We start from the raw sequence: 27,094 nt of genomic DNA on the forward strand, positions 1-27,094 counted from the left end.
TAGGTCTCATATCAACGCCTAGCTGTAGCTAAAAGGGACGTCCAGTGTTGGTGACTCAGTAGGCTGCCTTTTCCCTGGACTCATGCCCCAGCATAGTGCTCGGGGGAGCTGTGCTGCTGAAGAGGGGTCTGACAGTGGTCCTGCTCCCTTGTGGCCAGTAAAGCTTCCATGGCCCTCTCCACAGAACTAGGGGTGTTGCCTCATTTCCTATGTGGGTGATCACAGCTGCTCACAAACCCCACCTGCCATTTCAGTTGGATTTGGTAACTTGGCTCACTTCTTTCCCTAAATTAAATGGCTGCCTTATGCCAGCCTAGAGATTGCTGGGTGTGGCGTTTATAAAAATTGTTGGCCTTCATGTTAAACCTTACCTTCAAATAGCACCTTTTATTTTTTTTTTTAACTCAAGCACTTTTTATATCAAATTCTAGGTTTGACCATCGCTCTGCGTAAGTGCCCAATTTATATTTAACCAGCCAAGATTTTCAAAAGGAACCCACTACTGACTATGGGCAGCGTGGTCTTTGGGTATCTAGCATGACACCTCAATGGGACCTGATTTTTTCAGAGAGCTGGTGCTTGGCATTTTCTAAGCTGTCTGGAGTTGGTCTCCCAAAATCACTAGTCACTCTGTGTAGAGTCGCAGTAGTGATAATTGATTACTGGACCCATGCTTTTGGATAGGCCTGGTCAAAAACTGTGTCAGAAGTGTTCGATGGAAATTGGTTCTTTTTGACTAAATGAAACCTTTTCTGAAACATGACTGGCTTCCATGGAAAACTGACCTTTTTTCATCAAAATACCAAACAACCACAATATTTTGATTCCAAAATGCCACTATGGTGCCTCAAAAAGAACAGGTGTTCACCTGCACATCTACCAATGTGATGTATGCCATCATGTGCCAGCAATGCCCCTCTGCCAAGTACATCGACCAAACCGGACAGTCTCTACGCAAAAGGATAAATGGACACAAATCTGACATCAGGAATCCTAACATTCAGAAACCGGTAGGAGAACACTTCAACCTCTCTGGCCACTCAGTAAAAGACTTAAGGATGGCAATTTTGCAACAGAAAAGCTTCAAAAACAGACTCCAACGAGAAACTGCTGAGCTTGAATTAATATGCAAACTAGATACCATGAACTTGGGTTTGAATAGAGACTGGGAGTGGCTGGGTCATTACACATATTGAATCTATTTCCCCATGTTAAGTATCCTCACACTTTCTTGTCAACTGTCAAAATGGGCCTTCTTGATTATCACTACAAAAGATTTTTTTTCTCCTGCTAATAATAGCTCATCTTAATTAATTAGTCTCTTACAGTTTGTATGGCAACTTCCACCTTCTCTGTATGTGTACATATATATCTTCTTAGTATATGTTCCATTCTATGCATCTGATGAAGTGGGCTGTAGCCCACGAAAGCTTATGCTCTAATAAATTTGTTAGTCTCTAAGGTGCCACAAGTACTCCTGTTCTTTTTGTGGATACAGACTAACACGGTTGCTACTCTGAAACCTGTCATTATGGTGCCTCATGCTCCCATTCACCTCAAAATCCAGCTGGGGAGCCCAGCCCGTAATCTCCCCTGATGCATTGCAGGCATGTTTCACTACCTCCCTTCACCAACAGGAGAGACAGTGGTGCTTCATGGGAGAAGTAATCTGACTAGTGAGTGTGAGCTATACAGGAGAATCCAAACTAGCCCATGGGGCACTGCAGTGGCATTCCAGAATCAAAATATTTGGGGTTATTTTGGTTTTCTTTTACTTTTTTTGCCAAAATTCTACCTGCTGCTAGAAGAGATCAGCCATGTTCTGACCAGCTCTAATGGCAATAGTGTGTGGCCTGAGGGGACCCCCAGTGTGGTGTTTCTGGCAGGGAGGGCTGTAATTAGGGTGACCAGATGTCCCGATTTTATAGGTACAGTCCCAATTTTGGGGTCTCTCTTTCTTATATAGGCTCCTGTTACCCCCCCCCCCCCCCCCCCCGTTCCAATTTTTCACATTTGCTGTCTGGTCACCCTAGCTGTAACTGAGACAGGTGTGTAAGCCTGTGCCTGCAGCCTCCCCATTTCCTTCAGTAACAGTCTCTAGGACGGGTTCTCACAACGCATTTTTTGACTGCGACGGCTGACTCATTTTCCTAAAATACTTAATTAACTTAGCGGGGAAAAAATAAATATGCACAGATATGTGTGTCCAAATAATTTAATTTTATTTTATTTATGTAGGATTTTTTTTTGCAGACTCAATAATAAAAATGTCCAGTTGTATTTTTGTGTGCCCATGCCCGCCCAATCCCCACTGCTTCCCCTCCCCGTTGCCCCGAGCTCCCTTCTGCTGCCTCGCACCCCAGGCTCACCCTGCTCCTTGCTTCTTGCCCATAGTGCTCAGTAAGGCCAGCCCTGCTGAGGCCTGGAGCTGGAGCCCCACGGCTGGAGTGTTGCAGAGGGGGGTCTGAAGCCCACCCCTGAAGCCCCATGGCGGTGGGCGGGGGGCTGAAACCTGCTGCCAGAGCCTCTGGCTGAACCAGGGGAGGGGGGCTGAAGCCTGCCCCTGGAGACCTGTGGCTGAAGGCAGAAGTTCATATTCCCAGGTCCTTGCTGTGACCAGTGGATCACGCTATCTGCCAATTAATATTGCAGCAGACTCCTTTAGCTTGAACTGTAGAGGAGCAAGACTTTGTTAGTGAATGCACATTAATTCTGACTAGTTTTTGTCTTATGTTGTCCCCTCCCGTCATCCTGTTCAGTTTTACAGTGCATCAGGAATGCCAACGAAGCACCTTTCTGACAGCGTCTGTGCTGTGTGTGGCCAACAGATCTTTGTAGATGTCAATGAAGAAGGGATCATAGAGAACACGTACAGGCTTTCCTGCAATCATGTGTATCCTTTTCTCTTCCTGGAGCGACCGGAGAGCTAACACGTCAGGTAGCCTGCTACCCACTGTGAGTCACTATTTGGAATCTGATCAGAATTGCTGTTTGGGTAACTTCATTCTACTTCCTAGAATTCCCCCTTTCCTGACTTCATATCTCTAGAAAAAGAACAAACATGAACCAGTTGCATGGCAGCAGCTCTCTTCTGAAGTGGCTGCATTTCAGGAACGGGTTGAGCTATGTATGAGCATACATATTTTCCAGGAATTGCTTCCCTCTATCTCTGCTTTAGGAGCAGGCTCAGTGTAAGTTTGCCTAGAACTAGACAGCTGAGTCACTAAGGGGTTTGCCAGTGGAAGTGAGAACCTTCCACCTCTGGGTCACCAGTTCTAAACCCAGCCCAAGCTGGCAATAAGAAAGTAATTGCCATCTGATGGTGTGGTCATCTATGGGAAACCAATTTGGTTATGGTCCAGTTCCTAGTGGATAAGTGTCCGCACCATCAAAACAGGCATTAGTAGACCCTCATTGTTGATGCACTTGGTCCAGAGGCCAAAGCTTTGGGATAGCCGTTCAGCCAGTAGAGGTTGTCCCTCAAGACAGGTCCGAGGGGACGGTGTTGGAGGAATTTGCACCATTGCTTCTTCCTGTGTTTTGATTTTTCTTGGGTAGGGGGACTTGTCCTACTTGCTTCTGTCATGGTTCAGTTTTGCTCTGTGTACATCAGGTGTAGGTGGTGGCTGAGGAAATCTTCAGAACAAACAAATCAGATTGAAAATACTGTGGTTTTCAAAGCACATCTTACTTTGCAAGTTATTAACCACACAGTGCCCCAGTGATGCTGGGGCTTCCTGGTCCCATGCGTGTGACACTTTGCACGGCTGTCTCTACTAAAGGTCTTGTGGGTTTTCTGCTGATAGCACAATTAAAAACCTGACACACAGTTTAGATTACCTAGCGCAGCGTTGACCTGAATTTGATGGGTTAGTTGTTATGGCTTGCCACGGATTGCATCCGACCAGAAGATTTATAGGTTCTTGTCCAATTCAGACTACAGGGTTCAAGAACTCAGAGAGTTCTATATCGGGAGAGGACTCTCGGGGCGCCTGGGAAAAACACTTAAACTGAGGACAATACCAAATTGATAAAAACTTTATTGAGATTTACAAAAGAATAATAAATGCTATGAAACTTAAAACTGAAAAACAATAAAAGAATTCCAAAACTTCTGGTGGTAACATTCCAATTATAAGTACCATAATTTAACATACTCGCACCCTTCCTTGAGGATCCTGTAATAGGAGGTGAAGGACCAGCCTTACTCCTGGCATGCCCCATAACATGATGATGCTGACTTCCCCCATAGTTAGGAACGTTGAGTAGTTATACTATACTGCACAAGCTGAGCATGAGAGAAGATAGTCTATGGAATATGGGAGAACAAAGATTAAAGAAAGAGCTAAAGACTAAAAGAGTAAGCTCAAAGAGAGCTAAAAGGAAAAGCTTAAAGGCTGATAATTAGAAAGAAGCTATAGGAGCGCTCAAGACTTCTTCCGTATATGGTATTTTATAGGATCCTGACACTGTAATTCAGGCCCAAATCTTATTTCCTTACCCTAAGAAATGTATGGGTACCCTTATCCTGTAGGTTAGTGAATTATGACACTTACTTTCTATATATTAATAAGGATTATCTCACTCCAAAACTACCAACGTAGGCTCTCTTGGCGACTTCCAAGTTGTGGTGTACCCTGTGGTTACCAACCGGTTGTAGACACCGGATAAACCTGTTCAGTGTTGTGTTTAGTTCCTCCCTTTGGTTCCCCAAAGTTCAGGGACCATTCTCATCTATGCCAAAGGTTGCCAGCTTTTATGCTGAGTTACTCTTAACTGATTATACTTGTAGCTATATAGCGGATCTCACTGGATGTTACAGGGCGGTAGGCTTCTTGCATTTCAGCAAAACTTACTAGGAGACGCATGGAATTAAGAATTAATACTGATAAAATAGAAGAATGGATTAATTCAGAGAAAGAAACCTATTTAATACGGCTGGCTAGATTAGCAGGATATAATAGCTAGCAAAATAATCCTACGGGCTACAGCAGTGGTTCTCAACCTATTGACCATTGTGGGCCGCATCCAATACTACCTGTATGGCTCTGAGGATGTCACATGGGCCGCAAGTTGAGAACCATTGACGTAGAGCCAGAGTGTCTAAACTTGGCCCTAAATAAGGGCCACGTTGAAAGCATGCCTGACGCTGTGGGCTGCCCTTGTCTTTAAGGCTGTAATCGCCGTTCTGAGTTCATTCGTTCTGAATGAATATTCTGGCCCTGTGTGAACACTGGCCCTAGCACATGACTCTCCATCATGAGCTGAGCAGTTTGGGAGGGATCTAGGCCAGCATTTCTCAAATGCGGCCACTATGGCCACATGCGACCACCAAGGACTTTTCTTGCAGCCACAGCCTCCTGGGCAGTGATTGGGGCAGACAAAGCAGTGGTCCCTCCCCCAGGGCCACCAGCAGGGGGTTGGACCCTGCTGTGTGCACTCCCCCTCCCCCCCACAATCCTCCAAGACACACATGCTGGAGGAGCAGGCATCTAGCGAGTTCCCCACCTTCCTGGGGATGGTAAAGTTGGGCTCCAGCCCTGGGGTGGCGAGCAGCAGGCTCTGGCCACAGAGCTCCAACCCCTGGCTGCGGGGCTCCCCGCCCATCGCCCCTGGCCCCTGCCAGTCCATCATGCATCTCCTTTCCCTCCTACCCCCCCAGTTTTCCCCTCCTATCGACCTCCCCATCCAAGGCTTAATTTGTCCCCAGGCTTGCCAGGACTGAGTAAGTCTGCTGCTGTGAAAAGTGATATATGTTTAATATCACTTTTCACAGCAGCAGACATACTAGCTAACGAAACCTTTTGCCTTTTTAAAAAAAAAAAAAAGGGAGTAAAAAAAGACACGAACCTTCCGAGCACCTTATTTGTGTTTCTGTTCTGGTCCAGTAAAGAATAGACACAACGGTACGTGATTTTTATTATTGAGTCTGCAAAAAGATTCAATAAATTACAATGATTTGGACATGTGTTTGTGCATATTTATTTATTTTTTCCTAAAGTTAATTAAGAATTTCAGGAAAAATTGTCAGTACGGCCACTAGCAAGAGTTGTTAGCCGCACTTTGATGCCACCAAAAAATTTGTTGTGAGAACCCCATTCTAGGGTATTGAGATGAAGCATTGCCTACTGAGCCATATAATCCTCATAGGCCACGTGTCCCTGTTAAAGCTGGGGACTGCCATGTGCAGCACTGTCTAACTCTTTTTAGCTTTGTTGCAATGTAGTGTATTTACTTACAAAAGTATTGTAAACGTATAATGCAGGAATCCTTGTTCCTAAACAAAATGTATATTTGCATTATCACCCCTTCAAGGAAATTGGACTCTGGGACTGTAGGATCCTGCACGCAGGTTTGTTGTCTTGAGACTAAAAAGGTGGGACTGAAACAACATTAGAGGTTTTGATTATTCAGAGCTGCATTAAACCGCAAACCAATCAGAACACTCAGATCGGCCCAAAAAAAAAGTAATTTATAATTTCAGTCAGACAGACAGGTGGGGTGTGACCCTGGGAGGGGCTTGCAGGGACTAGGACCACCCAGAATTTGCCTTAGTGCGCCCTCCACCCCGTAGCCACTCCACCCAGCTCAAAGGTCAAACGTTACACAGAAGGAAGGGTAGCATGGTATGGCATTGCCACCTTTACTTCTGCAGTTCTGCGCTGCTGCTGGCGGCAGTGCTGCCTTCAGAGCTGGGTGCCCAGCCAGCAGCGGCTGCTCTCCAACAAAAAACCCGAACTTCAGAAACAGGCTCCAACGAGAAACTACAGAACTGGAATTAACTTGCAAACTGGACACCATCAAATTAGGCCTGAATAAAGACTGGGAGTGGATGGGTCACTACAAAAACTAAATTCCCCCTGCTGATACTCTCACCTTCTTGTCAGCTGTTTGAAATGGGCCACCTTGATTGCATTGGCCTCATTAGCACTACGAAAGTGATTTTTTTCCCTCCCTTGGTATTCACCCCTTCTTGTCAACTGTTAAGAATAGGCCACTTCCACCTTAATTGAATTGACTTGTTAGAACTGACCCCCAACTTGGTAAGGCAACTCCCATCTTTTCATATGCTATGTGTTTATACCTGCCTACTATATTTTCCACTCCATGCATCCGATGAAGTGGGTTTTAGCCCACGAAAGCTTATGCCCAGATAAATTTGTTAGTCTCTAAGGTGCCACAAGGACTTCTCGTCATTTTGATCTTGTTTCATGGGACATCCCTACAGTACTGTTTGTCCTTCTGCCTTGCTCTCTACCCGTCTTATACCTCTCATCCTTCTCTCTCTCATTTTTCTTTTCCCTGTGTTCTCAAACTCCACCTCCTTCGGCCCTGACTATTTTTCATGCTCTTATAAATCTACAAGTCACCTATGCCTCTCCTATTAACTGCTAGTTACAACAATTCTGTTCCTAGCCATCTTCCCTATCATCTCACCTACCTTCCATTCCCCTCTTTTTTCTAACCTTATTCCCATCCCTTCCCTGCTCCAACTGAAAAACAGTACTGCCATCAAGATATGCAAATACCCAGGGCTTAAATTCTCATACAGTATTTCCCCGAGCCCCACACGCAACCCCCACCAGGGCTCTGCCCTGGACAGCTCTGGCTGAATTTGAGCCCTGCAACTACCACACAATCTTATTGGAATCCTCATCTTCCTTTTACCCTTTCTCCCTCTATACTGCATGGTCTCACTCCATGTCATGTCTTAATTCAATTGTAAGTTTCTCTGGGCATGGACTGCGGATTTTTATCTGTTCTATAAAGTGCATGATACACATAAGCAGTGTGGTGAACAATGGGTAAGCAAGAAGCAGCATTCTAGAACTCAGTCATTAGAAGGCGGTGGTAGTGAGAGAGTTCAGCTACGCAGAGGCGAACAGGACATTTGAGTCATTTATGGGTGTTGAATTGTGAAAACAAAAGTCAGAAACTACAAGGGAGCAAGCAGCACTTGACTTAATTTGGAGCTACATAAGATGTAATTAGTGAAGTGGAAGTAAATGGTATTTGTCGTTAGTGGCCACAGACTTACTGCAGTTGACAGTAAACCGAAATTTAGAAGGAAAAGAGAAGTAAAGAATTCAATAGAAGGAAATTTTGTACTCGTGTGGTGGGGTGGAAACAGATTATACTACAGGTGGCAATCTGACACTGAGTGACAGTTGCCAAGGTGACCATATATTTTTCTTACTCTGACTTCCTTTCTCTAATATAATCTTGAACTTCTAAATATATGGGATGTTAGTCATGGTTAGAATTTCCCTGGAGCGTGATTGTGCACTTGTGATGCCATGACAAGACGGGCGGCCCAAGTGCTAGGCAGGCAGACTAGCACGGTGTAGGCAACCTAGGGCACATGTGCTGAAGGCGGCATACCAGCTGATTTTCAGTGACACTCACACTGCCCGGGTCCTGGCCACCGGTCCCGGGGGCTCTGCTGCCGGCCCCACTCAGCCCGCTGCCAACCCTAGCCACCTGTCCCTGGGGCTCCGCTGCCAGCCTGGGCTACCGGCCGCCAGCCTGGGGCTCTGCTACCAACCCCAGCTGCAGCCCACTGGCGCCAGCCTGGGACAGTGAGGGGTGCAGACGGGTAAGAACTGGAATCAGAATTTTCTGACAGATTTCAAGATTTCCAGCGATTTGGCCCAATGCTTTCTTTTCTAATTAAACCTGAAAAGTTTAACGAAAGCGACTTGGACTTGTCTGTATTTCAGTGGATGGGTTCTTGAAGATGTCGAAATGCAGCTCATTCAGTTAAAAAGCTCAGAATTGTGGGCATCAACGTTTGGAGATCTGCAGAGCGCACTTGAAGCTACTGAGAGAGATCATGGGGCCTCTGTTCTCACCTGCTGGACGTGCCTGCCAGTGAAATTTGACTGTTTTGAAGAAAATTGTGTTTGCAATGCTTTCAGCATTTGGATCCACATACCTGTGTGAACAGGTATTTTCACATATGAAATCTGTCCTCTGTCCCTCTCGGAGCTGTTTAACAACTGATTACTCAGAAGCCTGTGTGCAGCTTAAAGTATCCAAATACGTGCCAGACATTGGAAAACTTAGCAAGAAAAAGCAAGGGCAAGGATCACACTAAACTGATAAGATCTGCATTTTAATTTAATTTTAAATGAAACTTCTTAAACTTTTTAAAAACCTTATTTACTTTACATACAACAATAGTTTAGTTCTATATTATAGACTTATAGAAAGAGATCTTCTAAAAACGTTAAAATGTATGACTGGCACACTAAACCTTAAATAAGAATGAATAAATGGAGACTTGGCACGCCACTTCTGAAAGATTGCCGACTCCTGGACTAGAACCAGTTGATGGAGTCAACAAAATAGAAGATAAGGGTGCATCAGTAGATACAATTGGGACTTTCTAAAATCCTTTGATTAAAATCCCTCAAGAATCTGTTAAAGAATCGATGTTGTAGGGTAAGAGGTAGAGGGCTGTAATGGTCTGGAATCTGGCTCGGAGAGTAGCAGGAATAACTGGTCAACTTCTGACATGGTGGGAGAGGCTAATGAGGTGCCCCAAGGAGCCATAGTAGAATCAGCATTTTGTTTTATTTTCCAGCTGTCCCCTGCCTCATTAGCTACACTCCTTCCAAACTAGGTGGTGGGCACTGCTTTCTCCTGAGGAGGGCCGGTCTGTACTCCACTCTTCTTCCATGGCCCGCTGGGGATAGTAGCTGGCAGTTGCTTCACGGAGCTGTGTGCATACGGGTGAACCTGGTGCAGTTCACAAGCTCCTCTAGTGTCAGGTCCATGCAGTATGGGTTTCACAGCGAGTTGCTAGACAGCAGAGGAATGTTGAGATTTGGGAATAATGGGCTCAATTCTAGGTTCGAGAGGGGAGCATTCTGTCGTGGTGACAGGCCCTTCTGCCCCTGGCCCTCCAGCCTGTCCGTATCGCCGGTTCCATCCATGCTCGGCCTTAATTTCATCCTGAATGATTTAGGTCTGGCATAGTTACAAGCAACTGAAAACTGTCTTACAATGAAACCTGTAGGGCAGCCTTGACGAAGTGTCTACCTGCACCACCTGTAACTATCAAGTCAGAGTGTCTGTCCCACTATCTACTCCACTGTTAAACCTGTCCTGCACGCCAAATCCTGATGAATTAACTGGCCAGGTTTATGTTCTTGGTTCTGCCGGTGACTTGGCTACTCGGGTGGCGCTGTTATCTCCTAAGGGAGGGTGATGTGAACAGTAGAGCACGCCTGGCCCAGGAGTGAGGTCAGTGCATAGTAGCAAGTCTAAATTCATGCAGAGTTATTTCCCATTTTGGCTGCCAAAATGTGTTTAAGTAGACTGAACAAATACGTGGCCGCTCGGGCAGATCTGAATGGCTTCCTCTGTGATTAGAGCAGGGACTCGTGTATTTGGGTGTGCTGAGTTCTAATCCCGGTGTTTCTGCTCTTTTGCTGTGTTTTTTTCCCCCCCAAGAGCAGCTTCCCTTAACTTGTCACCCTTCAGATTCCACGAGTTCTGCATCCGAGGCTGGTGCATCGTTGGGAAGAAACAGACGTGTCCCTACTGCAAAGAGAAGGTGGATCTCAAGAGAATGTTCAGTAACCCGTATCCTTTTCTGGCCTTGTGACCAAATCCTAGCAACTTCTCTTTTGTTTGCTTTGCACCTTAAAGGTGATCTGCAAATTTATTAATGAATCAACATGACAGCCCTGCGCTGGAGATGGGGGAGGGTTGGGTCTCTAGGAGCTTCTTGTTTCTAATCCCAGCTCTTCCACTGATTCCCTGGCTCACCCTGGGTGCATTTTGCTTTTCCTTGAAATCAATGGCAAAACGCCCATTTACTTCAGCAGCGAGCCAGGATCCCTTAATCACGAAGGTGGCCTGGGGTGGAAGAATGAGCCTACTTGGCAGTAAGGAAGCCTCAAGCTCTAATCTCAGCTCTGCCGGTAACTTGTATGGCCTTGGACATGACGCTTCCCTGCCCTTCATCCCCCATCTGTAAATGGGATGTGTGTCTCGCTCCATCACAGGGGTGGTGGGAGGACTGGATGACCTTTGCATAGTGCTTCAAAATAAAGCCCTGTGTAAGGGGAACCAGGGATATGTTTCTCCACCTCAGTTTTGCTTTCCTTGTCTTAAGCATCAACTTTCTGTTCTCCCCTCTCTCCCCTTGTATGAATGTAGCTGGAATAAATGGGCTGCCGCTGTTAACGTAACCCAGGTTTAAACAAGGAAGGGGTTCGGTATACTGAGACCGCAGCCGGTTTAGTACCGTGGCCAACACACCATTAAAAATCCCTGTAACCTTTTCTTAAAGATACAGAAACAGAGAGAAACCAGTTAAAGCTGTGGAAATGTGAAGTATTAAGTCAGGTCTTTATTTTAACAGCATCCCTCATGACCTTTCCTGTTAGCTGGAAGGAGTTTTAGATGGGGAAAACCCCATTGTGTGACAGTCTCCGAGATGGCATCGAAGCTCTTGGTGCTGCTGCTGTTTAAAGTCCTTTCAGTCCTGGTGCTGGCTGGGATTCAGCTGGAGCTGGGAGGGTGACGGTGTCATCTGGGCCCCCTCTCTGGTCTGCTCAGGACCTTTCGCAGGGTCAGGGTGACAAAGGCCCTGGGGTCCCAGGACATGGTGCAGGTAGCAGCCAGGATGGTGAAGCTCATTCCACTAGCCACCGCCTTGTCTGCTATCTGTCTTCCCCTCCCCCCCAAAAGCTGTTCTCTTACGGACCCAAACAGGGAGTGGTGGCTGGAATAGCCCCTCCCCTTGCTGTTTTGTCCACCAATCAAGCTTACTATCATGTACACCAAATCTGGCTCATTAACTTCTAGCTCCATGTCTCCTGTTCTTAACCAGCATCGTTTTCAGCGCTTTTTATTTGAACTGATTTCGTCTGTCTCCCGTTTGTACCTCTTCCCATCAACATGGGTTATTAGAGATTATTGTATCCTCTTATGAACACTTACATCTTACACCTGAGCTCCCACTTCAGGGAAAGTTGTAGGGCCAATTGTCAGACATCCTTGAAAAGATCCTACCCCCCTCACTCAATGTGTACCCTGTTATCCCATCCCCTCTGCAGGCAGCTCATAGGGATGAGGCAAGTACTTCTCTCTCTCTCTTTCTCTCTCCCCTCTCCACCCCCTCCCCCCCCAATTAGTGCTTGTGCTTAGTTTTTATTCTGGCAGGTAAGAGTTAGGGGAATTTTATGTCTGGCTTGACTTGGTAAACATGGCCCCATCTTACTCAGCAGATCGGATATACATGGGCTACTGACTGCTTGCTGTAATGTCAGGTTTTGACTGCTTGTTCCTAGTACCGTTGTTGCTACAAAGCTGGGTTGAAAGAGGGCGAGGTTCTAATCATACCCTCATCAGAACAGTGCCTAAGGATATTCTACACTACCTGTTCATCGCTGCACAGCTGTGTAGCATAGCGCCTTATGGGGTGAAGACCCTCCCCCCCTCAGTACTTTCCTTGTAGTTTTCCAGCCCAGAAACCCTTCCTCCATTCCCAGGCTCGCATTCCAGCACTGAGCTGTGGTGTGGGGATATGCTTCAGCCCATGGATTGCGCTATTCTGAATGCCATGGCGAGGGGCTAGTGCCAGGGACTCCATCAGCAGTGCACAGAAGGTCGCTGTTCTGGACACACAAGAAGGGTTATCAAGTGATGCTAGACTCCAGCACTGCCCTTGTCCCCTACTGGCATGGCCTACCCTGAGCCCGTAGCCCAAGGAAATGAAAGCCCAGCTGTATGATCTCTGCTTTGGAAGGTCCCTCTTTGTGTGCTATTATCTCGGGTTGTCATCTTGATACCGTGTCATAGGTCCACTTCCTCTAACCTTTTGCCATTACCTATTGTTCTGCCATCCTCAAGTCAAAGGTGCCTGGTGCAAATAAGAGGGCTGCATACAGAAGGCTTTAGCTAGGTAAGACACCTGCCTGCAGCCTCCCGAGCCAGCCCCCTGTTTCTCTCTCTGCTTCCCCATTTTGCTGCTTTAACTCTTTCTGCATACAGCTGGGAAAGGCCCCACGTCATGTATGGGCAGCTGCTCGACTGGCTACGCTACCTGGTGGCCTGGCAACCCGTTATCATTGGACTGGTACAAGGTATCAACTACATCCTGGGGCTGGAATAAATCCTGAGCGGCCAGCGAGCCGGGGACATCACAGCAGGACTTCCACAGCTGTGGCGGAGGGCAGCAGCTGGCCAGGAAGACTTGCTTGTATCATTCACCTCTCAGGATCTTACATGCCCACAACATGTCTCCAGGGACGAAGGGAAAGACTTTGTGCTGGCCAGCTCCCAGCAAAGCGGGTTTATGCTGGGGCGGGGGAAGGGTATTCTTTTTTAAAACAATTATTTTAATGAGCGTATTTAAAACTTTATATTGCAGATTAAAAAGGAAATTCATGTTTGTCCCAGTTCCCTCCTCCAGCCACCTCTCTACGTAGTTGTCTTATTTCCAAAGAAAGCCAAGCTGGTTTTGGAAGCTAGCAGAGACCTCTCACAGAAACCCACGGCAGTTTGCTAGGTACCTTCCCACCTTCTCTGGCTAAAACAGATCTCTCACCACTTGCTCAGGTCTCTTCTTTACAGCAGTTGCTAGCGACTCTGCTGTAAGCTGGTGGCAGAGGGCTCCTGTGGCCCTTGATCGCTGTAAAAGCCAGCTGGATTCCCCAGTAGTCAGGGCAGGATTCTGAAAGAGTAAATGCAGTTAACCCGAGAAGAGGCGCCTGCGGTGAGCAAAGCTCAGAACTGCGCAGCTGGAGGCATGAGAGCTAGGACTTAACATAACATGCCTTGTCAAATGCTTCTACACGCAGAATGACCTAGGAATCCAGCTGTGGTTGGCGCTGCCCAGGAGAACAGATGCAGCGCGCCAGGCCCGTGTTTGAGGGGCTCACGATGAAGGTGGAATGCAGTCAGGTAGCCAACTACAGGGAAGGGAGGGTAACATCACAGCCTGCAGACTACACCTGGGACATGCAGCTGCCTCCAGTGCAAAACACTAAGGGATGAACTAGGGCATACTCACCTCCCAACTTAGCGAGCCAGAGGAAATGTAACTCGATAGTCTGACCTCTGTTATGGACGCAGTCTCATATGGCAAGCCATCTCTTTTTACGCTCTTCCCTTTTTTGGAATGTTCTGTGTACTTCAACGTTTTTCTATGGCAGTGTATCTTCTACCCGCTGAGCAGACCTAGCCCGGTTTGGGTCCCCCCCCAGCCTCCAATTGTCATCCCAAAAAGGGGATGGCAGAACAGACTGCTGGGGCTTGTTTGCTTTTCCCCACAGCTCAGAACAGACAAACCTACTTAAGGGGTAAGTGTCAAATTGCCCCTTTTGGGGAGCTTTCTCTGAATGTGGCTGGAGGAAAAACCCTGTTTGGTGTGTTGAAATCCAAACACCCTACCAAAGGACGCTTAAAGAGATATGCTCTTTTTCTGTAGAAGGACGGCAGAACCTTGGTTCAGGGTGCCTGGGGCGCCCACTGGGGGTGACTGCCTTTTACTATTTGGCAAGTTTAATAAAAGACTTTATCAATATAGTCTGTTCATGTAGGGCCAGATTATGACTCCTCTTCACTAGCTAACTCAGCAGTCCCATTGAATTCAGTGGAACCCTTTGTGGGGTAATGCACGACTCCTCTTGAGTTGGGAGGGGGGGTCAGACTCGGGGCCCTGATTGACAAGTTTCGCTTTACCAACATGTGAGTTAGATTGTTAGAGCATCCGTGTCTTAGTAACTGGAGACCTTGTTGTAACAGTTGACTCAGTCTCAGACGGGGATGAGGTGGCCACTCCTTGTGCATGGCACGCGGTGAGTAACGTCTGACTGGAGCTTGCCTTACTGCATGCAAATGAGCTCATGATTTGAAGAGACTTCCTCAGGAAACAGTTCAAGCATCTTCCTTCCAAACTGACTTTCTGTGAAAGCCTGGGCATCCTCAGTGCGCAGTCTAGGAGTCATGGTGTTGGTGGGCTTTCATGTTAACCTCCTCAGCTTGTGAATGGGCTTGCAAGGTCTACCAACAAATCTGATGTCTTCTGGAAACAAAGCTAAATCTACTTTTGTTTGTGGTGGTTACGATCCATGTCCCTCTCTAATTTCTATAAAGAAATACTTAACATCCTCCCCAAGTGTCTGAATAATAAGGAGCTGCGTGCAGCAGTCTGGTTGCAATACAGCCAGAGGACTGTTCTACACAGGGATCGGCCAAGTCTTTGGAAGCGTGTCTGGAACAAAAACTCAGACGCGTGTCGGAGAATAGGGATGTGGACAGCAGTCCTTGGATGTGTCCCATCTGCCTATGTTCCACAGCCTGACCCTGCAATTCTCCGGGCAGCATGTGACCGCTTGTGGCAGCGTGAGGTCCTGGCGTATTATGGTCATTTAGGGCTTTGTGAATGAGCTCTGCCATCTTCATCTTCATCTTTACCGCAACGAGTTGGAAAAGCATTGATGCCCGCATGTCTTTCAGTGCCCGGAGAGTTAGCAAGTCAGTAGCCAAGGCATGTGAAGGGCTGCACATCTTTCTGTGCTAGATGACTCTCAGTAGACAGCACAATATTCTGATTGATCGATGGTTCTTTGCCGCATGGTTCCCTGAGCTAATGATCGTCCCCCTAAGACTGGCAGTGTCAGGAGAAGCAAAGGATGGTGCTGGAGGACTGAGGTACATTGGCAGATCTAGGCAGAGGTCCCAGGATCAGCAGAAGCATGGTGAGCCACAAGGTTATGGAGGTTCATTGGCAGGGTTCTTAAGGAGAATGCTATACTCAGACCACTGTTACTCCTTCATGGACACTCAGTTAACTCCAGGTTGGCTCTTATTGTTACATGGACTGCATATTTAACTTACTCCGTGCATGTACTGCATATATCAATAGAGCACTTCCATGGATGTTTGTTTGTTCTAAAAGACATTGTGGGGGGTTTAAAACCAAATTGTTTCTAAATCTGCCCGTTGAACATGAATGTGTTGTTACTTCTGGGGGCAGGGAAACCAGGTGAATTCAAATTGGGGTGAGCAAAATGGTGTTTTATCAGTGACGGTCAGACCTTATGGTGTGGAAAGAAGAGAAGTCCAGGAGCAGCCGAAGCAGCTCTCCCTCTGAACAAAAGCCATGTTTTTCCCCAACCTTTTGGTGAGCCCTCTGAAGCAACATTTAACTGTATCTTTTATTTGCTCTGGAAGGAATCAGACTTGTCTGTAACCCTATTCACCGTTTGATTTGAGGTTTTATTTTTATTTTTTTTAAAGTGAAACCTCAACACTGGAAATTCTGTGCCAAAAACTAAAATAGAGTCCTCGATAGTGAGTAGTGCTGTGTTTGTTTTTGTTGTTGTTTTTGTTCAAAGTTCAGGCAATGATAAGCCTTCGGATTGATACATTAACCAGTTATTGGCATGGTTGGCTGTAAACATGACCTGTGTCCACCCCACATGTGGTTAATACTCCATTGGCAGCGAACCATATGTCTCCCCTAATAGCGGCCTAGACTGTCATATGGCTGGAAAAGTTGTCTTCCCTCTCTCTGCTAGACTGTGCTCGTATCCCTCTGTATGAACATCCTCTGACCAATCTATCCCTACCCACTGTGGGCTGGCTGGTTTTCCCCCTTTTTCCCTCCCATTAAACCCATGTGAACGTGGTCATGCAATGTGTAGATGCAGAGTCACAAACCCAGATGACACGTGGCTGTCACAAGAGTGTTTGGTGGCCCCGACTCACCAGGTATGAGTGACACGATCTGGATGTCAAGCCCTGGTTCTACTTGCAGCGTAGATTGGGGGAGGTGGGGGATGGAAAGTAGCAGGGTAAATAATGCTGGGTCTGGGTCACTTTATCAGTATGAACTAGATCTATCTAGGTATTTACACTGTCGGAAAGGGGAGAAAATGTGGCTGTTAGTTTAGGTCATAAACATGTCACCTTCCCCAAGCCCTGTGCTGCTCGTTGCTGTTAATGAGTAGCTGACTGAACAGCGCCTGACACTAGAGCTAGCAGGGCCATCCCTAGGGGATGCGGGGACTGGGACAAATCAGCCTCCCTGCAGTCCCCTCGCTGTCTGCCCAGCGCGCCCGGCCGCTGCTCGCCTCCTCACCTCCTCCCCTCCGCCCGCCCGCCGTTCTCCTCCTCGCCGCCTGCCTGCCACTCACCTCCCTGCTAGTGTCCTCTCTGTCCAGCGCCCCGTCCACCTGACCACCGCGCTCCTCGGCCCCCTCCCGCTTGCCACTCACCTCCCAGTTCGCGTCTTCACCCCGCCCGCCTCCTCACCGGAATGTCGGGACAAATGGCGTCCAGATCGTACATTGGTCGGGATAAAGGGCTAAATATCAGGACAGTCCTGATTTTTTTTATCAAAGCGTAGGGCCCCCCCGCTCCCAAAGCGCGGGGCCTGGGGTGTTCACCCCAATTCGACCTACCCAAGGGACGGCTCTGAGAGCAATTCAGCCCAGGGAATGGCTGGATTCTGATCTCAGCTGCTGGCTGAGTAATTCAAAAATCCATTGTTTGCTTGCCGGGTTCTGCAGCTACCTCACAAGAGCTCTGGTGAGTATGCGGGGTGGGGTTACTTGTTCAGGCCATGCCCATTGCCCCTGTCAATTTTACTTTGGTTAAGTGAATTCCATGTGTCTTACGGTTTGGGACCAGTTTTACAGCCAGTCCTGGCTGGCTGGCTTGTCTCTGCATGTTCAGTTGCGGTAAAGTGTGACTTTTCTGAGCTCTAAGAGGCCATGTGGTATAGGGCTCCAGCAGAGGGCTGTTGGATTCTGTTCCCACCTCTGCCACGGGCTTGCTGTGTGACCTTGGTCAAGTCACTTCCTCTCCATGTGCCTCTGTTTTTCCCAGCTGTGTAGTAGAGATCACTGTTAGTCACCCTTTTATAAAGCCCTTGAAGACCTCAAAGAACCAGCGCTATATAAAGTATTCAGATACTATGTGCTACCACTCGGGCCTCGTTTTTCAAGGGTGACTAGAGATTTTATTTAGGTGCTCAACTGCAAATGCCTTAAAGGGGGCAGAGACTCAAAGGGCAGCTCACCCAGCTTCTGGAAACCAGGCCCTGTCGAGACATTTCCAGTGGAGCACCCAAAATCACTAGGCCATTCTCAAAAATCTAGACCACTGTTTGGCCTGGGTGGCTACATAACACTTTTGGAATGGGGAGTGGCGGGGTTGGGCTCGGATGGGCAGGCGCTGGTCTGCTCTGGAAGAACATAAGAACAGCCATACTGGGTCAGACCAAAGGTCCATCCAGCCCAGTATCCTGTCTGCCGACAGTGGCCAATGCCAGGTGCCCCAGAGGGAGCAAACCCAACAGGTAATGATCAAGTGATCTCTCTCCTGCCATCCATCTCCACCCTCTGACAAACAGAGCCTAGGGACACCATTCCTTACCCATCCTGACTAATAGCCATTAATGGACTTAACCTCCATGAATTTATCCAGTTCTCTTTTAAACCCTGTTATAGTCGTAGCCTTCACAACCTCCTCAGGCAAGGAGTTCCACAGGTTGACTGTGCGCTGTGTGAAGAAGAAGAACTTCCTTTTATTTCTGTTAAACCTGCTGCCCATTAATTTTATTTGGTGGCCCCTAGTTCTTGTATTATGGGAACAAGTAAATAACTTTTTCTTATTCACTTTCTCCACACCACTCATGATTTTATAGACCTCTATCATATCCCCCCTTAGTCTCCTCTTTTCCAAACTGAAAAGTCCTAGTCACTTTAATCTCTCCTCATATGGGACCGTTCCAAACCCCTAATCATTTTAGTTGCCCTTTTCTGAACCTTTTCTAATGCCAGAAGGTAGGAGGCAGGAGCACACCGCACTGTTTGGCACGGCTACTCAAGAGCAAAGGCTAATCTAGCCTTCTTTGATCAAGGAGGACCCAAGGCCCTCGTATCAGCATTTGAAAATGGGGCTATGTCCATAGGAAGTAACTTAATTGTAACCAGTTCTGATAGGTGCTCAGTGCTTAATTTGTAATGAAAGAGGTGCCAGGGCTTAAGCAATATTTTTACATTCGTAACTGATGTGGCAAGCCCAGAAATGCTGGGACTATGAACTGTGAAGCCTAGAAGTGCCACTGCTCAGTCCTGGCACAAATTAAGCGCTGTACACGTCCCATTCTGATGCTGATTACACCGTATCATGGACTCACACAGATGAGGCCATTGCGGTCAAAAGTCTGGATCTTCAGAGGAATGTTTGCAGACTCCTTTGTGCAATAGACCTTGTTAAACTGAACACCTATTAGGGAGTACTTCTGTCTGTATCTGTTCTGTGAAGCACAGCAGATTGTAATGGTTCCTGGTGGCCTTCTATGCTTCCAAGGGCTTCCCAAAGTGGTCCTGGTGTAACATAGACCACAGCTGGGGAATTCAAGGTTTAACCTTTTCCAGATCAGCTGGCCGCCTTTGGAGGCTTAAAGTCCCACCTGATCTGCTGCACACTTCATGGTGCATCTACCCTAGGAGAAGGACTCCTGGTTCTTGATATGTCTGTGTCAGCTGCAAGAGAATTGCAGGCTAAACAATCTCTCTACTGGTATCTTGATGATCTCAGTTCTGCTTCACTGGACCTAGGTAGTCAGGTCTCCTGCTCTCCCGGTGTCTGGTGCAGACGGGGCTTGGATGAGCGAGTGAATCTCAACGTAGGTGTTACTGGTCAGTTGTTGGAAACAGAGGCTGGTGTTGCCCCTGCAGCTGAGGGTGTGGGACAGCCTGTTGTTACTCTGCCCATAGTCTAGGTGGCCAAAAAAGCTGCAAGGGCAGCCAAGAATACTTTTTTGCAGTCTTCACTTGGCTAAGGAGGGCGACCGTTTCCTATCGCACGTGGACCTCGCCACTGTGGCTCCTTCCTTGGTCACCTCTGTGTGCCTGGGGCTACAGATGAAGACTACACCGAGACATAAGCTACTGCAGAATGCAGCTGCCTCTCTACTAAGAGTGCTGATCACGTGGAGCATGTTACACCTGTCCTCCAAAGATTGCACTGGCAGCTTATCGACCTTCTTCAGCAGCTTACGGTGATGGGCCTTTGTAGCGCAAAGCCCTTTGGTCCAGAGCAATTTCTGGGCTCCACGCCCCTTACCCCCACCCCTCTCTCTTCCCTTCTCCACCCCACCACCCCCCCAGATCAATTGAGATACCTGAGCAGACAGTATGGCTGGGGGCCATTCTTGCTAGACTGACCTCAGCTTTGGAAGTTGCTTGGGCCCTCACAATGTGCACACGCCCCCTGGCTTGGACAGAGCCAGAGTCAGACCTTGCAATGTGGTCTAAAAATCAATCCATTCGCTCTTGGGTTTTTCCTGACCGGAGTTTGGGGTGTGGCCGAGGGACATCATTTGGACTGGTCGGCAGTGATTGGCTTGGCTGCTGTGTTTAATGGTGGTTTTAGCTTTTTGTACATGTACCTAGTGGGCACAAGATGCTTTTTTTTTATTTACACTGAAAAATAAAGAATGGTGGTTATCCACCCTCAACTCCAGCTGGAAATGGTTTGGCTCTGTCTACACTAACAACCAACTCTCCTCAGTATCTATGGAGGGAAGAGCAGGAGCGCCGGCTTCTCAACAGGTCACTTTCCTAGTGTGGACAAGATGTGTTGTGCTGCTTAGAAAGGACTGCATCCAAAATCTGGGGTGCAGAGGAGTACAGAGCATTGCTCCACTATTGGAAGGGGAGAGCAACAGCAGAAGCCAGTCTTGTTCCGGTTGCCCTTTGTGACTCTAGGAGCATGAGGATACGTCCAGTGCTTTCATTTGTAAAGAAAGAGGCGCCAAGGCTCAAAAGGGCATGACCTTGCTTGCTTACCACTGACAGAAGAGGTGCCGGGACTGAGCACCGACAAGCCCAGCCTGGTAGCGGGGTGTGGCTAGCACTCTAAAGATAGCTGTCTAGATAGGGTTTGGGCTGGAGCTCTGGCTCTGAAGCCCACCCCTTGCCTGTGTAGACGTACCCATAGGGATGGAGAGCAGTTCAGTCAAATGGGAGAATGGAGCTAAATACAGGACATCGTAACCATGTGCATCTCAGGCCGGTGGTGTGAGCCGAGCTTGAATTTTATTCCAATTCCAGTCTTAATAAATGTCTAAGTTGAACTGAATATTTTGGCATATGTCTTATGTAGCCTCCCTCTACCAGACTGAAGATGGGGATCACCAGACAGACTGGCCAGGCCAGGGACCTGGCCCAGAGGAATGTAAAGCACAGGGTTCCATCTACTCAGGTTCTTAAACCGCTTTCATTGCCCTGGTATCTGAGCCCCTTCCAGAAGTGTGTTAAGTGTCATGATTAGCCTTTGTCATGTCTGATTCTTTCTCTCCAGTGGGAAAACTAAGGGTTTTTTAATTAACTTGATTTCTTTTGTGTTTGCTGGGGAACGTGGTTTTGTTACAGAAGACCTGGTCAAAGAAATGCATCTTGCACTTAGAACAGAAAGCGATGAGGCTTGAGGCAGTGTTTAGCACCTGTGGGAATATATTCCACAGCTGGGGACTAGCCCCAGGGAAAGCTCAGTGTCTTGCACGAATGGGCTCTCCCCTTGCAGTCGACAGCTCCATTGTGCCAGAAGAGTGGAGATGTTGACCGGGGGCCTCATCCCAGAGCTTCAAGCGATCGTTTAGATAGCTTGGGCCCATGCCATTGAGTGCCTTGGAGATAAGGACCGAGACCTTGAGCTTGACTCGGTCTGTGGGAAACCAGTGCTGATGGCCGAGCACAGGTGTGATGTGTAGGTGTGTTGAGGAGCTGCCCTGGAGCATGTTCAGTATTCGCTGGAGTTTCCTAAGGGCTAATGGCTTCATGCCCAGATACATTGTATTGTTGTGGTCCAGCAGAGAGTTGCGTATCCCCAAGACAGGTCATTGTCCACCAGGGTGGGATGGAGTCCTCTTGCCAACTGGCAAAGGTAGAATGCAAGAGCTTAGTGTCTGCAAGGAATCCAGACTCACTTCTAAACTATGGACTGACTTACCCAATGGTGGGTGTGTGCCTTCAGCCACAGGAGACTGCAGCAGGCTACAGGCTCTTCAGAGTGTCCTCAAGCTCCTCAAAGGATGGTCGTTTGGGACTAGAGCCAAGGTCAGGGAGGAAGACCTGTTTTGGCAGCTGTGTTTTGTATGAGCCTGCAATGGGAAGCAGGAGAGGAAGGAGTGACCGAGATGGGAGAGGAGGAGGTGGCTCTGGGTGAGCGTCAGCTATCTGAGAGGCAGTGGGGTCTGGGGCTAGGAGAGATTGGAGCCCTGGGATCTATTCCCGGCTCTACCCCAGACCTGCTATGTGACCTGGGACACATCCTTTCCCTTGCCTCGGTTTCCCCTCCCACGCTCAATGTGTCTTGTCTAGCTCTTCAGCGCAGAGACCATCTCTTACTATGTATCTCTGCAGCACCTAGAACAACAGGGTCTTGTTCCCACTTGTAAACCAGTAGCACCTAAAGATCGCAGCCGATAGCCTCTGGCCAGGCAGAAGACGACTGCTCTTAGAAATCTTCTGGAGGAAGAGCTAGCCAGATTTGAACATAGCCTAGAGGTGCAACGCAATTGTGGGGGACGTAGGGGGAGGATATTCCTCCTCGCCCCCTCTTTCCTCTTCCATAGTTTGTTGTCCTCTTCAGTGAAGTTGCATCCAAGTCTTCTGCCATGTCGTAGGTGACGGCCCCTCTGCTACTAACAATGACTATTGAAAAGTCTTGGAGGCAGTGGAGGAGAGCCAGAGGGTTTGGGGAAGAGCAGCTGTGCTGCTACGAAACAAGTGATTGGGTGCTTACAAACGATGGCAGTTAGCAGGTTTCATTCCCTCCTGCACAGTGACCCTGTGTGCAAACCCCTAAATAGCTCTGTGACAGACCCGTGCTCAAGGAGAAGCAGCAGCCTTTTTCTGGAGGATGATTAACCCGGTTCCAGTTCCTGACACAATGACTGGATGGCATGAAGCATTCGAATCACAGCACTGGAAGGGATCTCGAGAGGTCGTCCAGTCCAGGCCCCGGCACTCATGGCAGGGCTAAGTATTATCTGGACCATCCCTGGCAGGTGTTTGTCCAACCTGCTCTTAAAAACCTCCACTCCTGGAGATTCTACAGCCTCCCTGGGCAACTTATTCCAGTGCTTACGTACCCTGACAGGAAGCTTTTCCTAATGTCCAACCTAAACCTCCCTTGCTGCAATTTAAGCCCATTGCTCCTTGTCCTAGCCTCAGAGGTTATTAGTGTGTGGGCATAACGGGTGGAAAGTAGTAAAGTATTCCGTAGCCACGTGACTTGACCACTCGACTCAGCTGGGGTCTACGCAAGCCACAGCCTTTCATCTTACTTCATGGGGCTAGGTGCAGAACAGGAAAGCAGGCCCGGGATGGCGGTATTGGGCAACAAGCTCGTTTGCTCTGTGAAGGGGCAGTGGTAGGGTGGTGGGGAAAGGCCAGAATAATTCAGGGCTCCATTTTTCAGAAGGATTGCCCCAAGATCCCCATTCCTCTTCCATGACATCAGAACTGGAACACCACCTGTTTTCTCTTTTGGTTTCGTCTTCCTGGAAGCCGGTGGGAGTTTGGAGAAGAGGAACGGAGCTGCAGAAGAGGCGAGAGCAATTGACTTCGGAAGAATGAAATTTAAATTCCAGTTGCGTTAATCAAGGGGAGAACAAGTATACATATTTGTAGTGTGTCAACATCAGCGGGGGAGAGGAACTGCTGAGGGTGAGTCCAGGGCGTGGAGCTGGAAATGCAAATGAGTCATGGGAAACGTAGAGTGTGCACCGGAAAGGACTCAAGTGGTGAGATCGTGGAATATCTCCCGTAGGAAATGGGGGAAGCCCTAGTGCAGCAGGGAGAACACACTGCAGGGATGAGGGAGATGGGGTGTCTCAAATTCCTGCTGAGGGCCCCCAGCTGCCTTGCCTCTGCAATGCCATTAAGCACTCACGACTCTTCCCCTTCTTTCCGCTCTCTTGTGCAAGCAGAAGCAAATCCTTAACACGCGCACAAGTGCCACTCCTCTCCGCTTCCAGTAATCGGTATACCTGGTAAGCCTTGTGTCCCCCCTAGAGGTATTCTCCTCCTCTTATAGATGGGGAAACTGAGCCAGAGAAGCTGCAACTTGCCCAAGGTGGATGCTTGCCACGGCAGAGCTGAGAAAAGAAGCCAGGCACCCAGATTCCCAGCCCTATGGGAGGGATCTTAGTCGCTCTTTCCACCAGGACCTGCAAGGCAGCAGCTGACAGGGACGATAGAAAGGGGAGGTGGAAAGGACCAGTTGGGTCACCTGGTTCCATTCCCCATGCAGGATTGTTCCCCGCATGCTGTTGTAAGTGCTTAGATCAGAGGTCCCCGAACTGTGGGGTGTTTCCCGGCCCTGTACCTCACCCCATCCCCAGCTTCCCACCTGGCCCTGGCCCCAGCCTGGGTCCCCTTTCGCCTGTCCCCCCAGTCAAAGCCCCTCTCCTGGCCCTGGCTCCAGGGGGGCGTGGACGGAGGGAGGGAAGGCACAACCCTCAGAAGGGCTAGATACCCTGTTCAAGCAATGGTGCTTCCCCCGGTCTGTGGGGGATTATTCCTCAGTCTGTTTGATCTGTCTGATGTTAATCCTGTATTTCCTGTTCTCTCCCCTTGACCCACACTAAACCCTTCCTGTCCCCTTGTACTACTTAGTGTCAGTATTTGTGTAACTGCTCTTACTCAGAATTTATCAGAGTTGTAAATACTTCCTCTAGGAGGATCAACTGCATGGCTATGAGCAGGTCTTGCCCTTTCTCGTTTGTTTATGATGCAGAAATCCGGCCCCTGAGGGTTTTCATTCCCCATTCTTCTTAATCTGAGCAATATGAGTTTATTAACAATTTAGCCCTCTCCAGTATGAGTAAAGTATATGTTAAATGGAGCGGCCAGCTGCCAGATCTCCTGGAGAAGTTCATGGGGTTTCCCCATCAAAGGGGGGGGGGTGTTTCCACTGGGTTTCTGCAGCAAGTGATGACACTCCTGACCCTACTCTGCATTTTCCTCGACAAGCTGGAAGTGCATCTAAAATCACTGTTGATAAAACTCGCAGCTGCTAGAGGCTGGCATAGGGGTAAACAAGAGGGACAGGGCCATCATGCAGAGGAATCTAAGAACAGAAGAGCGGCCATATTCGGTCAGACCAAAGGTCCATCTAGCCCAGTGTCAGGTCTGCCGACAGTGGCCAATGCCAGGTGCTTCAGAGGGAGTGAACAGAACAGGGCAATTATCAAGTGATCCATCCCCGTCGCCCGTTCCCAGCTGCTGGCAAACAGAGGCCAGGGACACTATCCCTGCCCTTCCTGGCTAATAGCCATTGATGGACCTATCCTCCATGAACTTATCTAGTTCTTTTTTGAACTGATTCACTTGGTAAAATGGGCCAATTTCAAACATAAGAATAGCCACACTCGGTCAGACCAATTGTCCATCTAGCCCAGTCCTGTCTTCTGACAGTGTCCAAAACCAGGGGCTCCAGAGGGAATGAACAGAACAGGGAATCACCAAGTCCATCCCCTGTTGCCCCCGGCTTCTGCCAGTCAGAGATTTAGGGACAGTTTCTTTAAGATCTTAAGCTTAGTATGCATGTTCTGTTTTATGTGCTTTGTGCTGTTATTTCTCGCTTACGATCTCTTAAAATTTACTAGCTCAGCATGGCTGGGGGCTTTCCCTGGAGCCCGGTTCTGGGCAGGGCTCGAGAGAAAGGCCCCGCTGTGGTTTCAGGGTGGGCCCCGCTGCTTTCTAGGGAAGAATGAGTCAGCAGTTGTCTTGCCCCCAAGCAGCTGCAGGGACTGGAGCCAGAGCCACCAGATCCTCAGCACCCTGCTGTGGCAAAGCTCAGCACCTTATGGGGCCAGTAGTGGAGTCCCCACACCGCTCGGTCAGTCCTAACCCACAGGCCCCGGCTTTTGTCAGGCCTCCATGTATGCAGCCCTGCTGATCCCCCATGATCCTGGCTGACCGCTCACCCTGCCAGTCTGGCCCCGGGCTCCCCACGTACACAGGGCCCTGCTGGTCCCCCATGATTCTTCTTTCCCCCCCCCCCGGCTAATCCGGCCCCAAGCTCCAACGTACACACGGCCCCGCAGGTCCCCTGCGATCCCAGCCCCCCCCCCCCCCCCCCCCCCCGCCGTGCTAATCCAGCCCCGGGCTCCTGACATACACATGGCCCTGCTGCTCCCCTGTGATTCCGGCCCACCCCCTTGCCCCGCTGGTACAGCCCTGCTGATCCCCCATGATCCCGGCCACCCACTCACCCTGCTAGTCCAGCCCTGGGCTCCCGACGTACACATGGCCCTGCTGATCCCCCGTGATTCCGGCCCACCCCCTCGCCCCGCTGGTACGGCCCTGCTGATCCCCCGTGATCCCGGCCACCCCCTCGCCCCACTGGTCCGGCCCTGGGCTTCCTGTATCCAGTTCACCTGATTTAATTTTTAAAAATTACACTTCAAACCATCAATGGTTGGGAGGAAAAACCTCTGCCTTTCCCCCCATGTAATGGATGCAGTGTTATCTGCCACCCGCCTGAAACATGAGTTGTGAGAGGTGTGCGCTATCCTCTTTCATGTCACTGGACTGTTGACTCTGAAACCTAATGATTACCCCCCTCTCACCATGGTTAGCAGTGTTACTGCTACGAGTTTCAGCAGAACCATCCAGCTATATGGACTGAGCCCATAAGCCCAAGATGCTTTTATGCGTTTTGCTTCACTGCCCAAAACGCCACCTCCTCCGTCCCCCAACAGCTGCTCCGATGGTAATTCTGAGCTTTCAGTGCGTGGCTCTGTGGACATAGAAACCCACCAGCAGGCACTGGGTAACATCAGTAGCACTGACTATGAAATGTACAGACACATGGGCCTGACCCGATATCCGCTGTTGTATATAACCCAGTAAAAGCCCCTCGGGGGCAGGGGGGGTTTAGTGGGTGGGTGGGTCTCAGGAAGATGGGAGGGAACAGCAGCTGGGTGAGTGGATCTCAGGGAGGCGGGGGGAGTCAGCAGCCAGAGGGGTGGTCTCTGGGCAGTGGTTGGGGGGGACAGCAGCCAGGGAAGTGGATCTTGGGAGTTGGGGGTCAGCAGCTGAGGGTG

At 48.9% G+C, this 27,094-nt stretch overlaps 1 protein-coding gene across 5 annotated transcripts in view; it reads left to right on the forward strand.

Annotated features, from left to right (window-relative positions):
* RNF121 (ring finger protein 121) overlaps nucleotides 1-26,111 on the forward strand; it is a 50,910-nt gene extending 24,799 nt beyond the window's left edge. For 3 of the 5 annotated variants that reach the window (XM_073333332.2, XM_073333342.2, XM_073333351.2), the window contains 3 exons: nucleotides 2,760-2,893; nucleotides 10,489-10,590; nucleotides 13,009-26,111. In XM_073333332.2, coding sequence (XP_073189433.1) covers nucleotides 2,760-2,893; nucleotides 10,489-10,590; nucleotides 13,009-13,129 — 357 coding nt within the window. In that variant the 3' untranslated portion in view covers nucleotides 13,130-26,111. The other 2 variants (XM_073333359.2, XM_073333368.2) reach the window with 2 other exon arrangements.
* The last annotated feature ends 983 nt before the right edge of the window (nucleotides 26,112-27,094 follow it).

Source organism: Lepidochelys kempii, chromosome 1, assembly GCF_965140285.1.
Source record: "Lepidochelys kempii isolate rLepKem1 chromosome 1, rLepKem1.hap1, whole genome shotgun sequence".
In the NCBI taxonomy this organism is placed as follows: Eukaryota; Metazoa; Chordata; order Testudines; family Cheloniidae; genus Lepidochelys; species Lepidochelys kempii.